This window comes from Varanus komodoensis, unplaced genomic scaffold (genome assembly GCF_004798865.1).
Source record: "Varanus komodoensis strain SLA01 unplaced genomic scaffold, ASM479886v1 scaffold89, whole genome shotgun sequence".
Classification (NCBI taxonomy): Eukaryota; Metazoa; Chordata; class Lepidosauria; order Squamata; family Varanidae; genus Varanus; species Varanus komodoensis.
In genome coordinates, this window is record NW_025336587.1 from 816,473 (window position 1) to 836,607 (window position 20,135).

Here is a 20,135-nt window from a genome sequence, read left to right on the forward strand (position 1 = left end):
GTAGGATATGGGTAAATGTCGGAATCGCCTCCTGCTCCCCCTTCAGGTTCTGGTCATCCGGCCCATTTGTGTCTGCGGCGAGCAAAGGTCTTGTTTTTGTGACACAGTTCTATTGACCACTTCAGGAAACCGAGGAAACAGGAGCCAGTGCATCCCATTGTGCGCATAAAATGAGTCAATTTCATACTCTCACCTGCGCAGAAGCGCCTGGCATGGCATTGCAGACCAAAACTGGTTCAACAGTCGTTCCACCAGGAAAGCCCCAAAAATGGCAGGTTGGGAACGGTCCTTCTACTAGCTTTCTGAGAACCTTCCTTAAGACCACCGTTTGCAGGGTCTTTACGGGTTGCAGAAGGCCTCTGACAGAATGCCTGGGGTTACCAGGCATCATCCCCAGACAGTTTGCAGTACCAGAGCTGACTCTTGGAAAAGAAGGCAGCATGGGTGCATCTGAGCATGTGCAGAGAGCCTTTCCTTTGCCAGGCCCCAGCATCATGGCTGCTGGGCTTTCTCCCGGCTCTAGACCATGGGTTTTCCAAAGGGAATAGAATGGCATTTCCTAAAGATGTCAACTTCACACCAGAGAGCAGCTTTGAAGAGGATGGGGTGTGGCAGCCCACTGAGCTGCACCTCCGTCTTCGCAACGGGCACCAGTTCTCCGCTGTTGCCTCATTTCTCTACTCTTACATCCTTAAGCTACTGAGTTATGCTCGTGATTCTGCAATGTGTTTCCATGTGGCTTTGCATTTGTCATTCCACTTTTGGCATGTCCGTTTCTCCTGCTGTTCTGCGTCAACTTATGTCTCAGTCTTGGGTACTTGTCCATCCAGTGACCTTTTGAAAATATTTTAAGAGCCACTTCTTCAGAACAGCCTCGATTTTCTTTTATGCAGTTCAAAAAAAGGCCATGTATTCTTGGTCCTACTGGTAATGGCCTGAATACAGGTCCTCTGACGGTGCCACAAAACAAAAGCTGCAGAGCTCGGCAACCTGCCACCCTCCCTCCGAAATAGACCAACTGGTAAAGCACGGGTGAGGCAAGACCTGTTGCTTACGCAGAACTTCCATGCTGCACTCTTTGTATGTGCAGGGACATGGTTTTTAAAAGCTTGCTCTGCAACGCGCATGCAAAGTAGGAGAGATGCTAGAGGTTTTTCCTTATGGCTGTCGTTTATTCTGGATCCTGCTAGACCTTGGAAGTGGGAAGGAAGCCAGCAAAGAAGTTGCTTTAGTTGAAACTGCTGGTCTGCCCAGGCCAGGTACACTTCCAAGAAGCGATTCTACCACGAGATGTAGCCATTCCCATGGAAAATGATCAAATGTCCCCCAGGAAGCCCCACCCCATTGCCTGCATCGACATGTCTGCTCTGACCCCAGGTCTTGCTGGATCTTCCATCTCACATCAATTCTCACCATTGGCTGTGGCTAATGGGACCTGTAGTCCAGGATTAGTCTATGCAAACTGGCAGGGTTTCAGACAGTGGCCCTGTGGATTCAGCGAGGACCTTCTGCATTCCAAGTGGGTGCCCTGCCTCGGAATGGGGGTGTTCCCCAAAAAATAAAGTCAGGTCATAGGATAGAAGAGCTGGAAGGGTCCCTGAAGGCCATCCAGTCCACCCCCTGCAGTTGCAGGACACCAGCTCACACCACCCCACTCAGGTGGCTGCCCAGTTTCTTGCTGAAAGTCTCCAGTGTGGGAGAGCCCCCACCTCTCCGGGCAGCTGGTACCACTGTCCTATTGCTCTGACCGTGAGGAAGCTTTTCCTGACGTCCAGCCCGGTCCTAGTCCTCATGGTTCTCTGTGAATGACCATTTAAACAGGAACACGGAAAGCTTGTTTATACCAAGTCAAATGATCAATCTGCCTAAGTCAGGATCGCTGACACCAGCATTCTTCGTCGTGGCCTCTGTGCCTCACACATATGGGTGCAGCGCCTGCGCAGTGCCTGTGGCCGGAAAGATTCAAAGCTTAACGGTTTTGGCGGGAACTCCGCGCCCCTCCCTGCCACGGTATAAAAGGGCGGCGTGCCCGCCATTTCCTCAGTCTTCTTGCGACCGCCGTTCACTGTGCCTCGAGCGTTTCATCTCTCAGTTTGTACACATTTATCCAGTTGCTATTATCTTCTTAGACGTTACGATTCCAAGTTTTTTCCCTCCCTGTTAGAAGTTTTCCTTCTCAATTCCCCATTTTTCCCTGTTTCAAAAAACAAAACAAAAAAAATTGTTCCTCTTCTTCTCCTTACCTTGCTATCTTCTCTTTCTTCCTCGAAAGCGTGCAACTTTCCACATGTGCTCTCAGTGTGGGTGCAAAATGGCACCTACTGACCCGCACGGCCTGCGCCTCCTCTGTCTTGGAGAAGGGCACAGGGCTGATAAATGCGGCCATTGCCAGTCCTTTACTAAGCAGGCGAGGAAAAATCGGGAGAACCGCCTGCACAAACTTTTGTGGGACCAGGCCCTGCTCCAGTCGGACCAACTGGCAGGCAAATCTGCTGCTCCGTACTCTTCTTCCACTACACCTCCGCCCCGCCCATCAGCTGATAGTGCCCCTTTGCGGGAGGGTCAACGCTCCTCTGCATCTCCGCATAAGCAGAAGGAGAAGAGGAAGCATAGTGGTTCGGACAAGTCCTCAGGCCATAAGAAGCCTAAGAAGGACAAGACAGATAAGTTGGCTCGCAAACCTAAGAAACCTGACCATTCCAAGCACCGTGACTCGGGTTCGTCTGCCCCGTCAATTCCAGTGGCTGCTTCGGTACCAACGCTGACCGGCCTGGCCCTCCAGTTGGCCACACAAGTGACCCTGCCTGGGTTTCCAAGACGGGTTGCACCTTCCGTCCAGTCTTCCCTTGAGCAACGAGACGTTCCCTTGCTGGGATCAATCTCTGACAGAGAGATTTGGGACTCTGCTCCAATGGCTCGCTCACCTACTCCCCAACCATCACTCGAGCCTTCCCCGAGGGCTGCTCCTCAGCAGGTGCGATATCAACAGCGCACCTCCGTTCGTCCCTCGGAAGAATGGGTTCAGCCGCCCCATAGGCTGTCTCATCGCGAGCCATGGGGTGATTATCCACCCTACGGTTACTACCCGTCGGTGCGCAATCATCTGGTATCTGAGAGACGCTCCTTCGACTTCGAGAGCAGCTCAGTCTAGGCATCCCACTTTGCACATCGGCTCTTCCTCTAGCCTCCCGCCTCACTACAATTTGGACTTGGAGGACTCTGAAGTGGCTTCTACTTCACCAGATGCGTTGATCTCCACACAGGGTCCCAGCTCACTGGAGGAACCCTATGTAACCTTTGGGGAACTGATGGCGAGGTTTGCGAGGTCACTAAGATCGAGGCCCAGCACCACTTCGATCCCGATACCGACAAGTTCTACAACATAGTCAAGGGCGAACACTCTGCCGCCATCATTTTGCCGCTGATTACGACTCTTCGCCAGGCGATGATGGAGCCGTGGAACTACCCCATCAGCCTCAACCCACTTCACAGCGATACGAGTCCATGTATCGAGTCTGTGAGCAGGATATTCCATTCCTTCTGCGTCACCCAAGACCGAACTCGATTGTCATTGAGTCTTCTCAAGGCCGTGAGTCAAGGGGACACACTACTCCCCGCAACAAAGAGGGCCGTAAGATCGACGTGTTGGCTCATTGGATCTATGCCGCTGCAGGACTGGGCCTCCGTATTTCTAATTATGAGGTCACGCTGGCTCGATACCAATATTTTCTAATGCAGAAGTTAGAAAACATCACGGCCTCACTTTCAGACCAGGAAAAAGACCTGGCCTGAATCTTCATCAAAGAAGCTATGCAGGTGCTGATCCAGCAGCTTTCCACGGCGAGACACCATGTCAATTCCAACTCTAGAGCTCGTTGGCATTGTAGCCCTCTGTCGCCGTGCCTAGCTCCAGAATTGCAACTTCCCGGATGAGGCAGAACGCCGGATTGAAGACATGCCTTTCAACAGCTCAGGGCTCTTCAATGCTCGGACGGACCAAAGGATGAAGACTATCCATGAGTTGAGGGTTACAGCTTGCCAGATGGAAGTCCCTAACCAATCTCACTGCAAGTGGTCTTGGTCTCGTCCGTCCTATAGATACCAGCCCTACTCGCAATTTTATTTATTTATTTATTTAAAGTTTTTTTATGCCGTCCCCTTGCTATTTAGCCTCAGGCCGTCAGCAGTTCCAGCCCCGCCATCAGAGTCGGAAGCAACAACAACAACGCTTCCAGCAGAACCATCGCCCCGACTCTGACAAACGTCAGCGTTGACGGTACAAGCGAACCTCTCCTCAACCCACCTCCCCCTCTTTTTTGGGGGGATCGGCTGCAAAGTCGACTCCCCATTTGGGAGTCCATCACATCTGATCAGCGGGTTTTATCCATCATACAGCATGGATACAGAATTGAGTTCGATACTGTGCCCCCACTGGGACTGATCCGATTTACACCTCAGTCACCAGTTCTCGTTGATGAAGTTCAGCAGCTTCCTCATAAAGGAGTGATTCGACAGCTTGCACACTTCGAGGGGCTGCACGGCTTCTAGTCAAGATATTTCACGGTCCCTAAGCATGATGGTGGTCTTCGTCCGATACTGGACCTACATGGCATCAATAGGTTCATCCAAACCAAGAAATTTCGGATGACCACCCCTCAAAATATCCTTCTGTTGCTTAGGAGAGAGGATAGGTTCACTTCTCTGGACTTGAAAGATGCCTATTTTCACATCACCATTCACCTGTCTCACAGGCGTCTTCTCCGATTCACTGTCGGTTCCGACCTGTTTGAGTACAATGTCCTACCGTTTGGACTGGCTACTGCCCCCCAGGTTTTTACAAAATGTATGGCCCCGGTGTGTGCACATCTTCGGCTCCAAGGCATTCAAGTGTACCCCTACCTGGATGGCTGGCTGATCGTCTCCCCGTCTAAGGAAGGCCTTTGGTCATCACTTCAGACTATTAGTACCCTCTTGGACAATTTGGGTCTATGCATTAATCATGAAAAATGGTGCCTTACCCCCTCATAGGTCATCGACTTTATTGGAGCCCGTCTCAATTCCACGTTGACAAGAGCCTTCCTTCTACAAAGTCGACAAGACAATCTGTGTTCATCGATCCGTCGAATCCACATGGACAGAGGTGTTCCAGCACTCTTGGTGCAGAAACTTCTTGGCCACATAGACTCTATAGTCTCCACAGTTCCCCACGCCAGGCTCTGGATGAGGCCACTCCAGTTGTGGTTCAACGGACTGTTTCAACCCCAGCGAGACTTGCCTCACCATCTCCTCCGCCTTCCAACCTCCGTCCTCCGGACTCTATCGTGGTGGACTATGTGGCACGATCTGTCTGTAGGCGTCCCGTTTCGTCCGCCTCACCTGACCCTGACCCTGTTTACCAATGCCTCCCTTACCAGGTGGGGAGCCCTATGTGCTGGTCTCCATACACAGGGCAACTGGGACCACCAGGAGACTACCAGACACATCAATTACCTCCAACTCCTGGCAGTTTTCAAAGCCCTTCGATCATTCGAGGACACTCTCCAGCGACACATTGTGCAAGTTGCCTCCGACAACATTGTCGCTGTATCTACATAAACAAGGCGGGACAAAGTCCACCTCCCTGGCCCGCCTGATGATGCAACTGTGGGACTGGTGCATCCCCAGGGAGATTACCCTCCTTGCTGTTCACCTGGCCGGTACCAACAATGAGGAGGCCGACGCCCTCAGCAGGCAGATGTCGACAACCCACAAATGGGAACTGGATTGTCCGACCTGCCATCGCCTCTTCCGGACTTGGGGCTCTCCGGACATAGACCTGTTCGCCACTCACACGAACAAGGTGTGCGAGGTGTTCTGTTCTCATGCCAGGACCGGCCCGGGATCGACGGGACACTCTCACAATCCCTTGGACCAACACATTCTTTTATGCGTTTCCCCCAATCCCGCTCATAATGAGGGTCCTAGCCAAGATCGTCTACGACGGTGCCATGGGGATCCTGATCACCCCCTGGTGGGCCTGTCAACCATGGTTCTCTATTCTTCTCCATCTATCCGGCAGCGCCTTTTCCACCTGCCTCTCATACCTCATCTAATAATTCAACAGGTTGGAGCTGTTCGTCACCTGGATCTTCCTTCACTCAATCTGACAGCCTGGCTCATTTGATGAACCACTGGGTCTCTTTGGTACTGGCGGATTCAAGGACTCCTCCACTGGTCCAACGCTGTCCTGATACAGCTTCCTCTTCCCCGATACCGGTAGACTCCTCAGCGAATCCGAGTGCTCTCCATCCCTATATTCAATTCATTCTCCAGTCTGCCCTAAGACCTGCAACTCATCAGTCTTATGCGGCCAAATGGAAGCACGTCACATCCTTTGCTGAATCCAACAGTTTTGGCGCTTCTTCAGCCTCTGTTGAAAATATCCTTCAATTTCTCTTATCACTCCATCAATATGGACTTAAGCCATTGTCTATTAAGGTTTATACAGCTGCAATTTCCCACTACTGCGGATAGGTGTGGGGTTCTTCGGTTTCTTCTCATACCCTCATACGTCGATTCCTCAAGGGTTTACAGAACCTCCAACCACCGCTTCGTCCAGTTATCCCTACTTGGAGCCTCTTGGTTGTTCTCCATGCGCTCACCCAAGCTTTTTTTGAGCCCCTGGCAACTACTGACTTACGCCTTCTGTCTTGGACGGCTGCCTTTCTCATCGTGGTCACGTCTGCCAGAAGGGCTAGTGAACTCTGTGCACTCCGGATAGATCCTCCTTACCTTAACTTTTTGCAATGTATGGCTGTGAAAGCTGGACCATAAGGAAGGCTGAACACCGAAGAATTGAGGCCTTTGGATTGTGGTGCTGGAGGAGACTCCTGCGAGTCCCTTGGACCGCAAGGTGATCAAACCGGTCAGTCCTAGAGGAGATCAACCCTGACTGCCCTTTAGAAGACCAGATCCTGAAGATGAAACTCAAATACTTTGGCCACCTAATGAGAAGGATGTACTCCCTGGAGAAGAGTCTAATGCTGGGAACGATTGGCGGCAAAAGAAGAAGGGGGCAGCAGAGGATGAGATGGCTGGATGGAGTCACGGAAGCAGTTGGCATGAGCTTAGTTGGACTCCGGGGGATGGTGGAGGACAGGAAGGCCTGGAGGAATGTTGTCCATGGGGTCGCAATGGGTCGGACACGACTTCGCGACTAACAACAACCTTAACTTTCATAAGGAGAAAGTCATTCTCCGTATTGATCTGGCGTCTTACCCAAGGTTGTGTCTCCTTTTCATATTAACCAGGACATTGTCTTACCAGCCTTTTCCCCTATGCCCACTACACCGATAGAGCGGTCACTGCATTCTCTCGACATTCGTCACTGTCTTGCCTTTTACAGGTCTCGCACGGAGTCCTCCCATAAATCTAACCGCCTCTTTATCAAATACTCGGACCATGATAAAGGCTCTCCTGTTGGTTCGCAGAGACTTTCGAAATGGATTGTGCAGGCCATCGAACTAGCATATCAGCTTGCCAAGCTTGACTTACCTGTCAGGTCCAGAGGGCACTCCACGAGGGCGGTAGCTGCTTCCTCTGCCTTTGCCGCTGGCATCCCGATCCAGGACATTTGCAAGGCTGCCACTTGGACTGCTCCTTGCACCTTTGCCAGGCATTACCGCCTTGATGTGCGTGCCAGGCACGACTGCTCCTTTGGGCGGGCACTCCTTTCTTCTGCTCTTCAATGACAACACCGCCCGCCTCCAGGTCTGGTAAGCTTGCTAATCACCCATATGTGTGATGCACAGAGGCCACGACAAAGAAAGTCAGGTTACTTACCTGTAACTGTCGTTCTTCGAGTGGTCATCTGTGCATTCACACAACCCACCCACTGGCCCCACTCGGTGTCAGTGAATGGGTTTACACGGTACCATTTCTCCTTGATACCGGATCCATTAGTAATTTTTTTCTCTATGGTTCAGCAGTTATCCCTTTGATATCTCTCGCTCCCGCGAGGGGGCAAACAATCAGTCTCCAGTAGACTGAGGAAATGGCAGGCACTCCGCCCTTTTATACCGTGGGGGGGCGGGGCGTGGAGTTCTCACCAAAACCGTTAAGCTTTAAATCCTTCCGGCCACAGGCACTGCGCAGGCGCAGCACCCATATGTGTGATGCACAGATGGCCACTCGAAGAACGACAGTTCCAGGTGAGCAACCTGCCTTTCCACAGCGTGGCTCTCTGTTGACGTCTGTTCTCGCCAGCCGCAGCCACACGGCCATCCTCTGGAATGCTGAGAGCTGCAGTGCAGAACTTCTTCCCAGGCCCTGCCAGAAACTGCAACTTGGCTGTTCTCTGGGTGAAGCAGGGGATTGGCCACTGAGCTTAGGCCTCCCCTGTGAAAAACAGAATAAGGATCTGGTCCTCGTAGTTCTGCATAAGGATCTGCTTTCAGTAGGATCATAGGAAATTAAGTGGCACCAGGGCACATCACTGGTCCAACTTGCTCCATGTTGCCTCTACTAGCCATCTACAACTAGGTACCCTTCAGATGGTTTGGACTACCACTCCCATCAGGCCAAGCCCCATGAGACTGGTCCTGGGATCTAGGATATACGGAGGGCACTTGGTTTGCAGGGGGCGGGGGGATCCCAACCTGGAGTTCCAGAATTTGGACCCAGGATCTTTTGCAGGTAAAGCAAAGGCGATGCCACTAAGATAGTCCTTCCTCAGAAGTACAACCCAGGAAGATGAATTTTGTACCAAAGCGTCCTGAGTGTTAGTTCCCCAGTGTAAACAAAAGCACGGTATCATTGTGCGCATGCGCAGGTACACAAACACACCAGCCGGTCCACCTGAGCAGCATGTTCGCACCGAGTTGACTCAAAACGAGCAGTGCTGCTTTGCCCCAGAGGCTGTGAACTCCTGGTCATGCACCAGGTTGACCAGGTGAGATGGTCACCCACCTTCCTACAGCACCCCATGATTCAGTGCCAACCGGACTTGGCCCCTTCTCTGCACACAGCCTAAGACCCCGGGAAACTGTGCTTCCCAAGGATGCCGCACTCCCAGGGGCCTTTAGGAAAACTGCATTGCCCAGAGTTAGGGCAACTCTCCTCCCTGTGAGGGTTGGGGTGGGCAGAGGCTCTTTATGGGCCAGGGAGGCTCAGCGGGACGATCATGCCAAGGAAATGCTCCTCTAGCTCAGCCAGAGCAGGGATTTCGGAGATGCAATGCCCGCCTCTTGTCTGTGGCAGGCCTCATGCATGCATTTCAGTACCACCCCCTGCACTTAAACCTGGGCCCAAATGTTTCAGCACCCAGTGGTGCTGTGACCCAAATGGCACCAGCAAGTTCTCTCGTGGCTCCCCTTTGAGGGGTTAGGACTCTGTCGTGCATTTCCATGGCTTCCTTCCATTGACCCCGTTGTCTATTCACTGGAAGATTAGTATTTTTATCCAGGGGAGGGGGGCTAAATGAAATCTCCCACCGCTCTATTATTAGCATGTCTATACCTCCCATAGCCCAGCTGGGGCTCTCTGGGCAGTTTGCAAGAGCAATCACAAAGTCATACACTCAAGTCACCCATCCAAATCCAAACCAGCCTGATGCTGCTTAGCTTCTAGGATTGGGCAGGATCAGGCACTTCAGGCTATAGGGAAGCTACTGCTAGGACTGATCTGTCTGCCACAAGTGAGCTTGGAAGCAGAACAGCAGAACATAGTATGCAACAGGACTTTTTGGTATCTCTGGACTTCATGCCCTTTGAAGCAGGATGCTCCCCTTAGCGTCTCTGTGTGAGTCTCTGCCCCTTCCTCTCCCTCCTCCCAATCTGTTATTCCACACCTGTAGCTCTGATAGGCAAGAGTCCCACTTCAGGGGCAGGACAACCCCATGTGTGCACACCTTCTCATGCTCTCCGAGTAAACATTTTCAGAGGTAAGAGTCTCACCCCTGTTGTCACGTTTGGGAAACAGCCTCTCAATGTCTGTGCATAATAACCAGGTGTCTCTGACGTCTGTGGTGTTGTGATGTATGTGGACGTGTTTTTGCTTTAATTTTCTTTTAAAAAGTAACTGGTTTATAACAACACTTTCCCGTATTTTCTTTTCTTTGTGTTTCCTTTTAATTTGTTTTACACTCAGATACCTTTGGTAAGTGTGGCTTCCACTTAAATAAATCAATTCTTTTAAAAAATAAAATGAACCCAAACCTGCTACTTTCCAGAAGTTGCCTGTTCCTTTTCCTCCTTGCCTTAAACTAATTCCTTCTTAACAGCTTTTCCCCCCAACAGGCATGTTGCTAAGTCTCTTTTTACTTTTACTAACGCCTCTTTGGTAGGGACATTCTGTCCGTTTTAACAAACTTAATGCAAGGGGAATTTGCAAGCTTTCCAAAACAATTAGCAACCTATCTGATCCTGTACCCATTCTAAGGAAATGCAAACTTTCTAACATTGGATAGATTCTGTCATTTAAAAAGCAAACAAGAAAAAAAGAAAGAAACCAAAAACCAGGCATTTGTCCTGGAATTCCCCACCCATCAAAACAGCTTGGTACCCTAAAACTACAGTGTGTTGTTTTCATTGTTTTCCCCACTGTAAATTAAATTGGGGCTTGGAGTTTCACATCTAATAGGTTTTATGTTACAAGTTTTCTGGAAGAAAGATTGGGCTTATGGTAGGTGTAGGCCAGGCATTTTATTCCTGGGTGGGGAATTGAAAGAATGATCACAATAATGATGAATTAAATAGCCTTCAAGTACTGTGGAGCAATGCACAGCTTCCAAAGTTCTCTCAGCCTGTTGGGCATAAAGGGAGACCCAGGGAATAAAATACCAGGACCACTGGGACGCTCTGGTGATGCAGAATCACAGGTACTTAAAAAACTGCTTTGCCCCAGTCAGGGCAAATATGACCAGTTGAACTTCAGCCTGCTATGCCTCCCCTTTCTTTTTTCCTTTTGGAGGTGGGGAGATCCTGGAGTCCTTGCCAGGGGAATGAGAGGAAGAATTAAACCTGTAGGATTCTGGTTGATTTCTTCTACACAAAATTGGGTGTACACTTCCAATTCCCTCCAGATTTCTTTAAACAGCAACAGATCTGAAGGAGAGTTGCCCCCCTTCCCTGCCCACCCCACCCCAGACCTATGAGGAGGAGGATCTGCAAACCTTAGTGCTAAAACTGATGTTATTGTAACGCCTTATCCGTCAGCTCTGCTTCTTCGTGTTTAATGTGGGATAGGCACAGGACGCCTGTTCTGGAGCAATGTCTGGGTGTAAATGTGGGCAGGAGGTTGGAGAGGGAGCGAAAAGGCTGCGAGGCAGGAGTTTAACTCCTGGAGTTTAAAGCCTTGTGCCCCCAGATGGATTGGACCCCCAACCGCCAGCATTCCTCTGCCAGCCCTGCCCCTCCAGAAGACACGGGGCCGAGGAACACATGCTTAAAACCCCCGCCTGGGCCCCAATTTCTTGGAGCCGTGCCCCCGTTTCTAATGCGCTGGGTTGTCCTGAAGGGCGGCTGGTTCTAATGAAGTCTTCTCGGCACATGCTTCGCAGTGTGTGCTTTGTTTTCGAGCGCTCCCCCTCTGACATCCGGCAGATGCTTTGCGGAGAGGTAGCTGAGCAGCTTGTTTTGGGGGTCACGCACGCACACACAGCTCAACAACCGCACAGGCGTCCCCAGGAGAATTGCACTAGCAGATGCTTGCCGCCTGACGGGGGTCCGACTGTCTCTCCACCGTTACCATGGAGACAGTGCTGGCTGCATCTCTCCTCTCCAGTTTGTTCACCTCCTCTGCCTCCTGTGCGTGTTCCCCTTTGCCGAAGGGGCCTTCCCCTCTCTGGGGCTTTAATTTCATTGCCAAGGCGCAGCTCGTGAATGTGGTTCTGCATTTCAGTGCAGGTGGAGTGAGGTGAAGCGATAAGCAAGGATGCATGAGGAGGGTGCCCCTGAGGGAGTACAGAGTGCTTTCCCATTACCCTCCCCCGTCACTTGCCCTTCACCTAGATTGGAGTAGGTCAGTTTCCTCCATGTCACCCCAGTATTGGCAGACAGGAGCCCCGCCCCACCACCACCTTTCTGGGTGAGGAAAGAAATAAGCTCGGTTGCTTTTTTACTGTAGAATATAGGCAATACCAAACCTAGAGAACTGGTCATCCCAGACTGGCATATCAACCCACTTCTTTCTTCAGAATTACCCAGTGTGTTTGGGGTTGTATAAGCACTCCCTAAAGTAAGCATTTCTTTCTGGTCTCTCTCCTTACTGCACCAAAAATCTAAAGATTAGCGCTTCTTGGATGTGAAACTCCAATGGTGGGGAAAAATCTACCATCTGTGTCCGAAGACCTCACTCCAACCTCCCTTTCTTCCTAACCCCTCCAGTTTGGGTCACTTCTTAGCAGAGTAACACAGCCAGGCCTGTTTATACCTTGGTAGCACCCAGACTGGATTCCTGGAAGTCCTCCTCAAGACAGATAGTAATTACCATTAGAACAGGTGATAAAAATGAGTATCTGCTCATTGCAAATACAGTGCCACCTGCAACATTTTAAAAAAGGAGTGGCAAATGCAGAAGCCAGTCTGATGGAGCAGAGAGAGATGCAGGAAATGAGAGGGCGGACACATGCCAAAAGACCAATATCTTAACCTGAGTAAGGGGGCAGTTTCCATCCACAACCACGCAGCAAGAAACCAAAAAGGCTATTTTGCAAATTCAGCTGATCATTTTGTTTTGGTCACCTTTTGCTCCAGAGAGCAATGTATATATGAGAGCTCTGTTTCCTCCTGTAAAACAAGAACTTGTTGCATATTCTCAACAACACTGTAAGGTAGGCTCTGTTACCAGATATTTACTCTGGTCCTGCAACATGACACCCATTATGTTTAACAAGCCTTGGTGGGTTATTTTATTATTATTTTTATTTATTAAAACATTTTTATGCTACCCCATTCGCCGAAGCCTCGGGGCGGCTTACAACTGTGTCATGTCGGCCCAGACTATCTCCTGCAAGGGCCTGTTCATGGGCGACACACAACCTGGAAATCCCACAATTTGTTATAAGGACTGTCCTACTCATGAAGGGGTCCTAACTGTCAGGAAGTGCTTCCTGGTATCCAAATTGAACCTTGGTTCCCTGAGCTTGGCTCCGTTGGAGCGCATCCTGCCTTCCTCTGCAGGGAAGAACAGGTCTCTGCCCGTCTCCATGTGACACCCCCTCACATACCTGTAGGTTGCCAACAGTTCCCCTCTGAGTCTCCTCTCCTCCAGGCTGAAGAGACCCAGTTCCCTCAGTCTCACCTCATACGGCATCCCCTGCAAACCGACCACCAACCTTGTGGCCCTTCGCTGCACTGACTCTAACCTGGCTATATCCTTTCTGTAATGAGGGGCCCAAAACTGAACACAGCTCTCCAATTGCGGGCGCACCAGAGTCGTACAGAGTGGGCATAATACCTCTCTCGATCTAGAAGCCACATTTCTGGCTGTGCAACCAAGGGTGGCGTTCACCCTCTTGACCACTGCATCATACGGCTGGCTCATGTTCAGCCTGCAGTCAACCAGCACCCCGAGGTCCCCTTCACAAGAATGGCCAAAAACTTACAGCTCTCACCAGGCTCACTCAGCTGCTACCAAGGACAGCCTCTTCATCAAGTGCCCAAGCAGAGCTGTTGTCACTGGTCCAATCTCCCCAGTGGCAACCACAGCTCCTTTTGGGGTCCCCACAGCATTTTTGGGTCCATCTGACCCTCTATTTCCTCAGGAGATGGCGTCTTGCGTTTTCCAAAGCGACAGCCACTCACCACTCCTTCAAAGCACCCGGGGTGCCGCCCACCCGCTTTCCGCCCAAGCTTTGTGGTGGTGGGTGCTTTGCCAGACATTTGGAGGTGTGTGCACACAGTTCCAACTGCCCCAAATGTGCAGCCTTGCCTTGTGCATGTCCTGGGTGCCATGCCGTCCCGTGGAAGGACAGGGATGACAGAGCGGGACTAGGAAAAAGGTTGCTTTGCTGCTTTGCTTCTTGTTTGACAGCCACTGAGTGAGAAGCAAAGCTGTGAGTTGTGGTGTCTTGAGCACCCCCTTCCATGCGAGACCCTCTAGGGGTGTGTTCTGGTTGGACTTAACCCTTCCCAGTGTCCTCCACTTTCTCCATCCAGGTCTCCTTTTCAGACAAGGGGGCCTTTTTTTGTCAACCCTGAAACCTATGCGCTACCAGCAACCTTTGTGACTGGCAGGATTTGAACCTGGATCCTGGGGAAACAGCCTGGCCCCGCCTTCCTCATGTTTAGTGCTACAACCCCATCAACCCAGACCATCGGCCATACTGGTGGGGCTTATGTGAGCGGTAAGCCTGACGTATCTAGCCAGCATGTCAGAAAAGGGTGCTCTGACCACTACACAATACTACTGCAGTGAGCAAAGTGAAGGCTTCCATTCCAAGTGTTTGAGAATGGGGTTTTTTATTTGCTTGTTGTATTGTTTGGGGGGGGGGGCGGTGTTGTTTCTTTGTTTATGCAGACTGAAGAAATGGAAGGCACTAAACCTTGGCCAGTGACCCCAAAGTTAGACCTGTCTTTAGTGCTCCATTAGCCACTTTTGTCAAGAATGCTGAAAATGCAGTTTTGTGTCTACCTTTCAGCCCCCACCCAAAACAGGCCCCTCCAGGTCTCTGAATATCCAGCTTCTGTAGGAACAAATTGCAACTGCTAGAAAGGAGAGCCACAAAATAGATGCTTTTCACCATGCCAGGACTCTGCAAGCCAGCCTCCCTCTCCCCTTCCCCCTTGCTGATTTCTGAAACACTCCCGAGTTGTGACACAGATGGCAGATTTTTTAAAAATTCCACTCTTTAATTTTTTTGAGACAGAAGGATGCGTTTGAGGCTGTTCTATTTCCTCCAAATACACCCACAACCCTCGCTATTTTCTGTCCTTTGCTCTCTCCCTCTCCTGCTGTATCTCCGCAGAAGCTAGCCCCAAATTAACACCCCCTTCTTTTCTTTTCTTCTCCCCAAACTGTCTCCTCCTCCAACAAGCTAATTAGTCCTGCTTTCATTAACCTTAACAAGCCAGCAAGCTTAACTAGATGCTAACACCTTTCCCTAGATTATGTCTAACCTTTCTTTTAACTAGAAGCTGAATCTAACTAGATCCTTAACCACGTAACAATTGCCCACTTCCCACCCAACTGACAATGACTAATAATGAAAAATAACTAGGTTGATGGTTTTCCCCCCTTATCCTGAAAACAGAGGGCTTAGACCAGCATGGCACGAGGCGAAGGCCGCAGTGCAGGCTTCTAACAGGAGGGGTGGGCTGCAAGGACAGCTGGCTTGCTGGAGGGAACGCATGCCAAGGCCCCTTCCTCTGTCCAAACCTTGCCAGGTGGGCACGGGCAGGCCACTGGGCCAGGGCGTGTTGAAGTGAGATTTATTACTTCCACAAAAATAACACACAAATAACGAATAAATAAAGGCAGTGGCTGCAGAGAGAGCCTGAATCGCAATGAACATGCTGCGTCTTGGTTTGTTTTCAGGATTGGGGTTAAAACTCTCGAGATCTATAAGATACATTTCTAGAATGAGATTGCAGCAAGTGCTTGGAAAGCTGATGGGGGAAAGGATCCTGACCCTAATTAATCTGGCACGGAAGGTGTCCTCTGGGCGACCCTCAACTTCAAGGGCAATGATGGTGAACCTCTTTTGGGGTGGTCAATGGGGGCAGTGTTGCCCTAGGAACAAGGGCATGTGCAAAGTGCCTTTCTGTCATTTTTTGAAAAGCCCTGTTTCTACACGGGCTGTAGATTAGCAGAGGAATGTTGGAACTGCCCCACATCGGGGGGGGGGGGTGCATTATTTAGCTAAGGTCCCAGACAGAAAGGGTTTCTGCATCCTTGCTTCTCAGAGAGGGTGGGCATTGCTGCTCCTCTGGGGTCAGCATCAAGGGTAAACATGGCCGGGCATTTCTCAGGGGACCCCCTGGGCTGACTGCCCTGGAGCCACTCCTTCCCTTCCCCATGGAGCCTGCGTGTTTGCCCATCTTTTGCTCTGCCCCGGGCAACAGAGGCGGTGAAGGCGAGAAGCGGGCGACACGGAGCCCATGTGCTGCCCAGGTTGCTCCCGCAGGGCTGTCTTAACAGCATTATGGGCCCCGGGCAAAGCAGAGTCCTGGGGCCCGAGACCACCACTCACAGGAGCAAAAGTGTAAAAATGACGGATTAACATACACTGATTAGTATGGGGCCCACGGGCAAGTGCCCATCAGGCCCATGCGTGACGATGGCCCTGCGCTGCTGGCCAAGCAAGCCAGAGTCAGGCTTGTGTAGAGCTGCAGCTCTGCCCAGGGCGTCCAGCGGGGAGCCCAGGAGCAGAGGTGCCCCGCAGAGACCGCCTGGTGTGAGGACCCAGCAGAAAACGGGGCTCTTCCACGCAGCCCTGCATGTCCTGCCAGCCAAGCTGTGTCTCCATCAGCTGTGTGTGAGGAATCTGGTTCAGGGGCAGGAATCCACTGGATTTCCTCTGCTCCGCTCCCCAGACTGCAGCCAGCTTTCTCTCTGCCCTAAGGCTGCCTTGTGCGGAGCACTCGTGTGAACATCTGGCAGGGAGTGAGTGTGCAAAGCCGGCTTGCACACCCCCCCATGTGCCCACTGCGGAACCGGGGCTCTGCTACCACATAAGTGATCTCCAGGGTTGGTGCACTGTGCACGGGGACGGGGCTGCTGGTGTTGCCCCCAGAGGCGTGAGCTCAGCTCCGTCTGTTTCCTGGGCAGGGCCGAGCGTGGGCAAGAAGCCCGGCCAGCAAATGACATCCACACACTCACTTCCCTGGTCCCTGAGAGGCGGCCTGGTGGAGGACCACAAGCATTCCTTTGCAGCTGCACCAAGCGGGCAGCATCCCGCCCTGTTGCAGCAGCAGGAGTCTCTGCGTGGCCCCTTGTCCAGCACTCTCAGTTCTGCTGGGGAAGTAGGAACTGCATGCCCTGCTCCACGTCAGAATCAAGAAAGAGGGTGTCCTGGGAAGTCTCCCTGCACACATCCTGTGTGCAGGGTGGAGAGGAGCGGGGCTGAAAGGCACATGCGGTGGAGCTGCACTGGTGGCCTCTGAGGGCAGCTCGTGGCCCATGGGCCTTTGGCTGCCCACCTTCAGCCTGTGCTGGTGGCAGTGGCTGCCCAGCCTTCCAGGGAAGGTGCTTTCCCTGCATTCCAGCCAGTGCTGGGACCTCACATGCCTCTGCAGCTAAGCTGCCGCCATTCCCACGTGCTCCCAGGTGCTGCAGCAACCTATCTATTCCGGACTGACTGAACAGCATCCACAGCCAGGCTCCTGATTGGCCAGGGTGATTTGGGATATCCATCATGAGGGAAGCAAGTTCCCTCGTCCTTCTCGTGACTCAGCCACAGCCCCAAAGTGCAGCATTGCTACTTCTGCGGCCAGGAGCCACCTTCCTTCTCCGTTAGGTTCCTTTCCCCCACCGGCAAATCCTAAAATCTCCCAGGTTTTTTTCCACTTGTTTTTCACTCCTCTTTTTTGTTTTTGTTTTTGTTCTTTTGTTTTCCTTTTTGTTTTCCTGACAGAAGGTACTCCGATCAGAGGTAAGAGAAACTCCGCACACAGACACGCAGACACATGCGCCCACTTTCCCCACTCCTAAACACTGCGTTTTGCCTCTGGATTATAACCAGTTCTCGTTTTGTGTAGTCGTGTTGTTTCTAAGCTGAAGTCTTGTCCGCATTTCACCGTTGTGGGTATTTCTGCCCCTCATATCCTACGTCTGCTCCCACTTTTATGTTCTTCCTCCAATTCTGTCTTTAATTTGAATACATGTATAATTCTTTACTCTCCTTTCTTCTTCCTGGGTGGACTTGGGCCGCCATCCCTCTGGAGTGTGGGGGGCGGGGGGAGATGGTTTCCCAAGTATAAAAGTGAAGTTCTAGGAGGATCCAAAGGGGTGAAATATATTGCTAGAGATCTGTGTGTTTATTTCTCCTTCAGATAATAAAAATCCCAACTTCTTTGCATTCAGTGAAGACAGCAAGGTTTAATTTGATCCAAACTATTGTTGAAAGTAGGAATTTTTAAAATGAAAACACATTTGTATTTCCTGGTGAGAAAAAGACCACAAAACAAAAAGGGTTTCATTAGGTACTACTTGTGCAGTCTGCATGTCCTTGGAACTGCAGGGCAAACAAACACAATAAATATAACCAGCTGAACCATCAAAAGGTCAAGGCCTGTGTGATGAGCCCAAGTTTATTCTAGGGCTTTCACTGGATTAAGGGAAGCACAGTTGATGGAATATATTAAATTAATGCATTAAATCTGCATGCAGTAAGAAGTCACCAGTTCTCAAGGGCTAAAAACCCTTAGATGAGACAGGCAACAAGCACCATTTTGGAAGAGGTATTTTCATCTGTGGAAGAAAAGAACTGGGCTTACTGCTCTTAAGATGACATTACAAGACATTCTCTCTTCTGTCTAAGGAAGGAGCAGGGGTGCCTCTTCTGGATGCATTCTGAAAAATGCGTTCTCTCTGATTAAGGGAGATGTTTTGATGTCTCTTATAAGATAGCATAGCATGAGGTCTCCTCTCCTAAATGTTTTATATTGTTTTAATAATTGTGGTTTTATTACTGTAATGTTATATTGTGTAAGCTGTCTTGAGCGCTTGTTGGAAGGACAGGATATAAATGTTTGCAATAAATAAATGGAGGAGGAGCAGTGAGAAGAGGCATTCCCTCCTATAAAAGAGAGGAAAAGATGCATCTTCCACTATGACAGAAATACCTCTTCTAAGATGGCATAGCAAGAGGCATTCTCCCCTATGTAGAGTAAAAGAAGCAATGATACCACTTCAAAGAAGGAGCTTGAGATTGTACATTTTGCATTTAAAAGAAAATTTATACTTTCAGGAACAAGTTATTGCCCAGTTAATCAGGGGCACACTCAAAGTTAATTGAATTGATTAATTCCCAAGTGATGCAGTTGCCAGTCTTAAACTCCTGGCCCTTTAAGGTGGTTCCAGAAGGTATACTGGAATGTTTCAGAACATACAGTTAAAGGAGGAAAGCTATCGGGAGCAGAATCAGATTATTAGGGGTGGGAGGAATGAAGAGCATGTGCTTGGTTAAAGATTCTTTGCCTGTGCTGATTCCTTGACACATGAAAGGGCTGCCATACCCACAAAACTACCTTTTCATATCTCCTGCCTCAGTCTTTTAGCAGTTCTCTGGCAGAATTATGGCTCTTGATTACCTGGACAGTTTCCAAAATGCTAGCCAGGGCTGCTCTACTACCCAAAGAAAAATTGGTTTTGGCATTATATTAATATGTGTTGGGTAGATGCATGTATGATTTTCATGCTATCGACAGCTCTCTCCTCCCATTGGCTGAGCTTCTGTGATGTCAGAAACAGTCAGCTATGGAATGTTGGCAAAGTGTTTCTGCTGTGGGTTGAAAGACCAGTTTTTCCTGGCCTTCACCAGGGGAAATTCTGGGCATGAGTTGGACCACTTCCTGCTTCTGCAGTTCACTGCGACAAGAATTTCCCATGTCAGGCATAAGAGGAGTTTCTGTCTCCAGAAAGTTTGATGCAGCAAAGATAAAGATGACTGAATGTTTTGCATTTAATTGAGTAAGGTAGGATTCCCCCCCTTTCCTTTTTTGTGGCAAGTAAATTTTGCAAATAGAATTATAAACATTCAGTGAGCAAAAAAAGGCTGTTTTAGATTTTTCAAGCTGCAGGTTGCTTATTAAAATGCTGGTGTGCATTTATGTCCACGAGTGTTCTCCAACCTACTCTTCACTTCTGGTATGGTTATGAGGAGGCTGGAAACTCCTCTTTCCGCTTCAGCTAACTGAGGTTTGTTTCTGGGTCTGAACATGAAACAATCGCGGTTACATTTGATGATAGTTTATCTGAACAAGCCAGCTTCAAAGGGTGGCTAATGATCCTGGCTTATTTAGATAAACTGCAGTTAAGATTAACCCATAGTTTCAGACAAAAGAACAAACTGTAAAAGGAAGGTGTCACTCAAAAATTGATCTGCTCTGGATTAAATGTGTGACATTTAGCCATCTTTCCCTCACTGGAACGTTCTCCCCACTGTCTCCTTTGCTGCCCCAAATCTTCAGGAACCGAAAGCCTCTCTAAGGTAACAG

The 20,135-nt window shown here is 50.2% G+C and overlaps 1 protein-coding gene across 7 annotated transcripts in view; it reads left to right on the forward strand.

Annotated features, from left to right (window-relative positions):
* PTPRS (protein tyrosine phosphatase receptor type S) overlaps positions 1 to 20,135 on the forward strand; it is a 238,009-nt gene that overhangs the window by 99,171 nt on the left and 118,703 nt on the right. For 4 of the 7 annotated variants that reach the window (XM_044417518.1, XM_044417517.1, XM_044417520.1 and 1 more), the window contains 2 exons: positions 10,126 to 10,134; positions 17,552 to 17,569. The exons of the other annotated variants lie outside the window; for them this stretch is intronic. In XM_044417518.1, the coding sequence (XP_044273453.1) occupies positions 10,126 to 10,134; positions 17,552 to 17,569 (27 nt within the window). The remainder of the gene's footprint in view (positions 1 to 10,125; positions 10,135 to 17,551; positions 17,570 to 20,135) is intronic. 7 annotated transcript variants of the gene reach the window in all.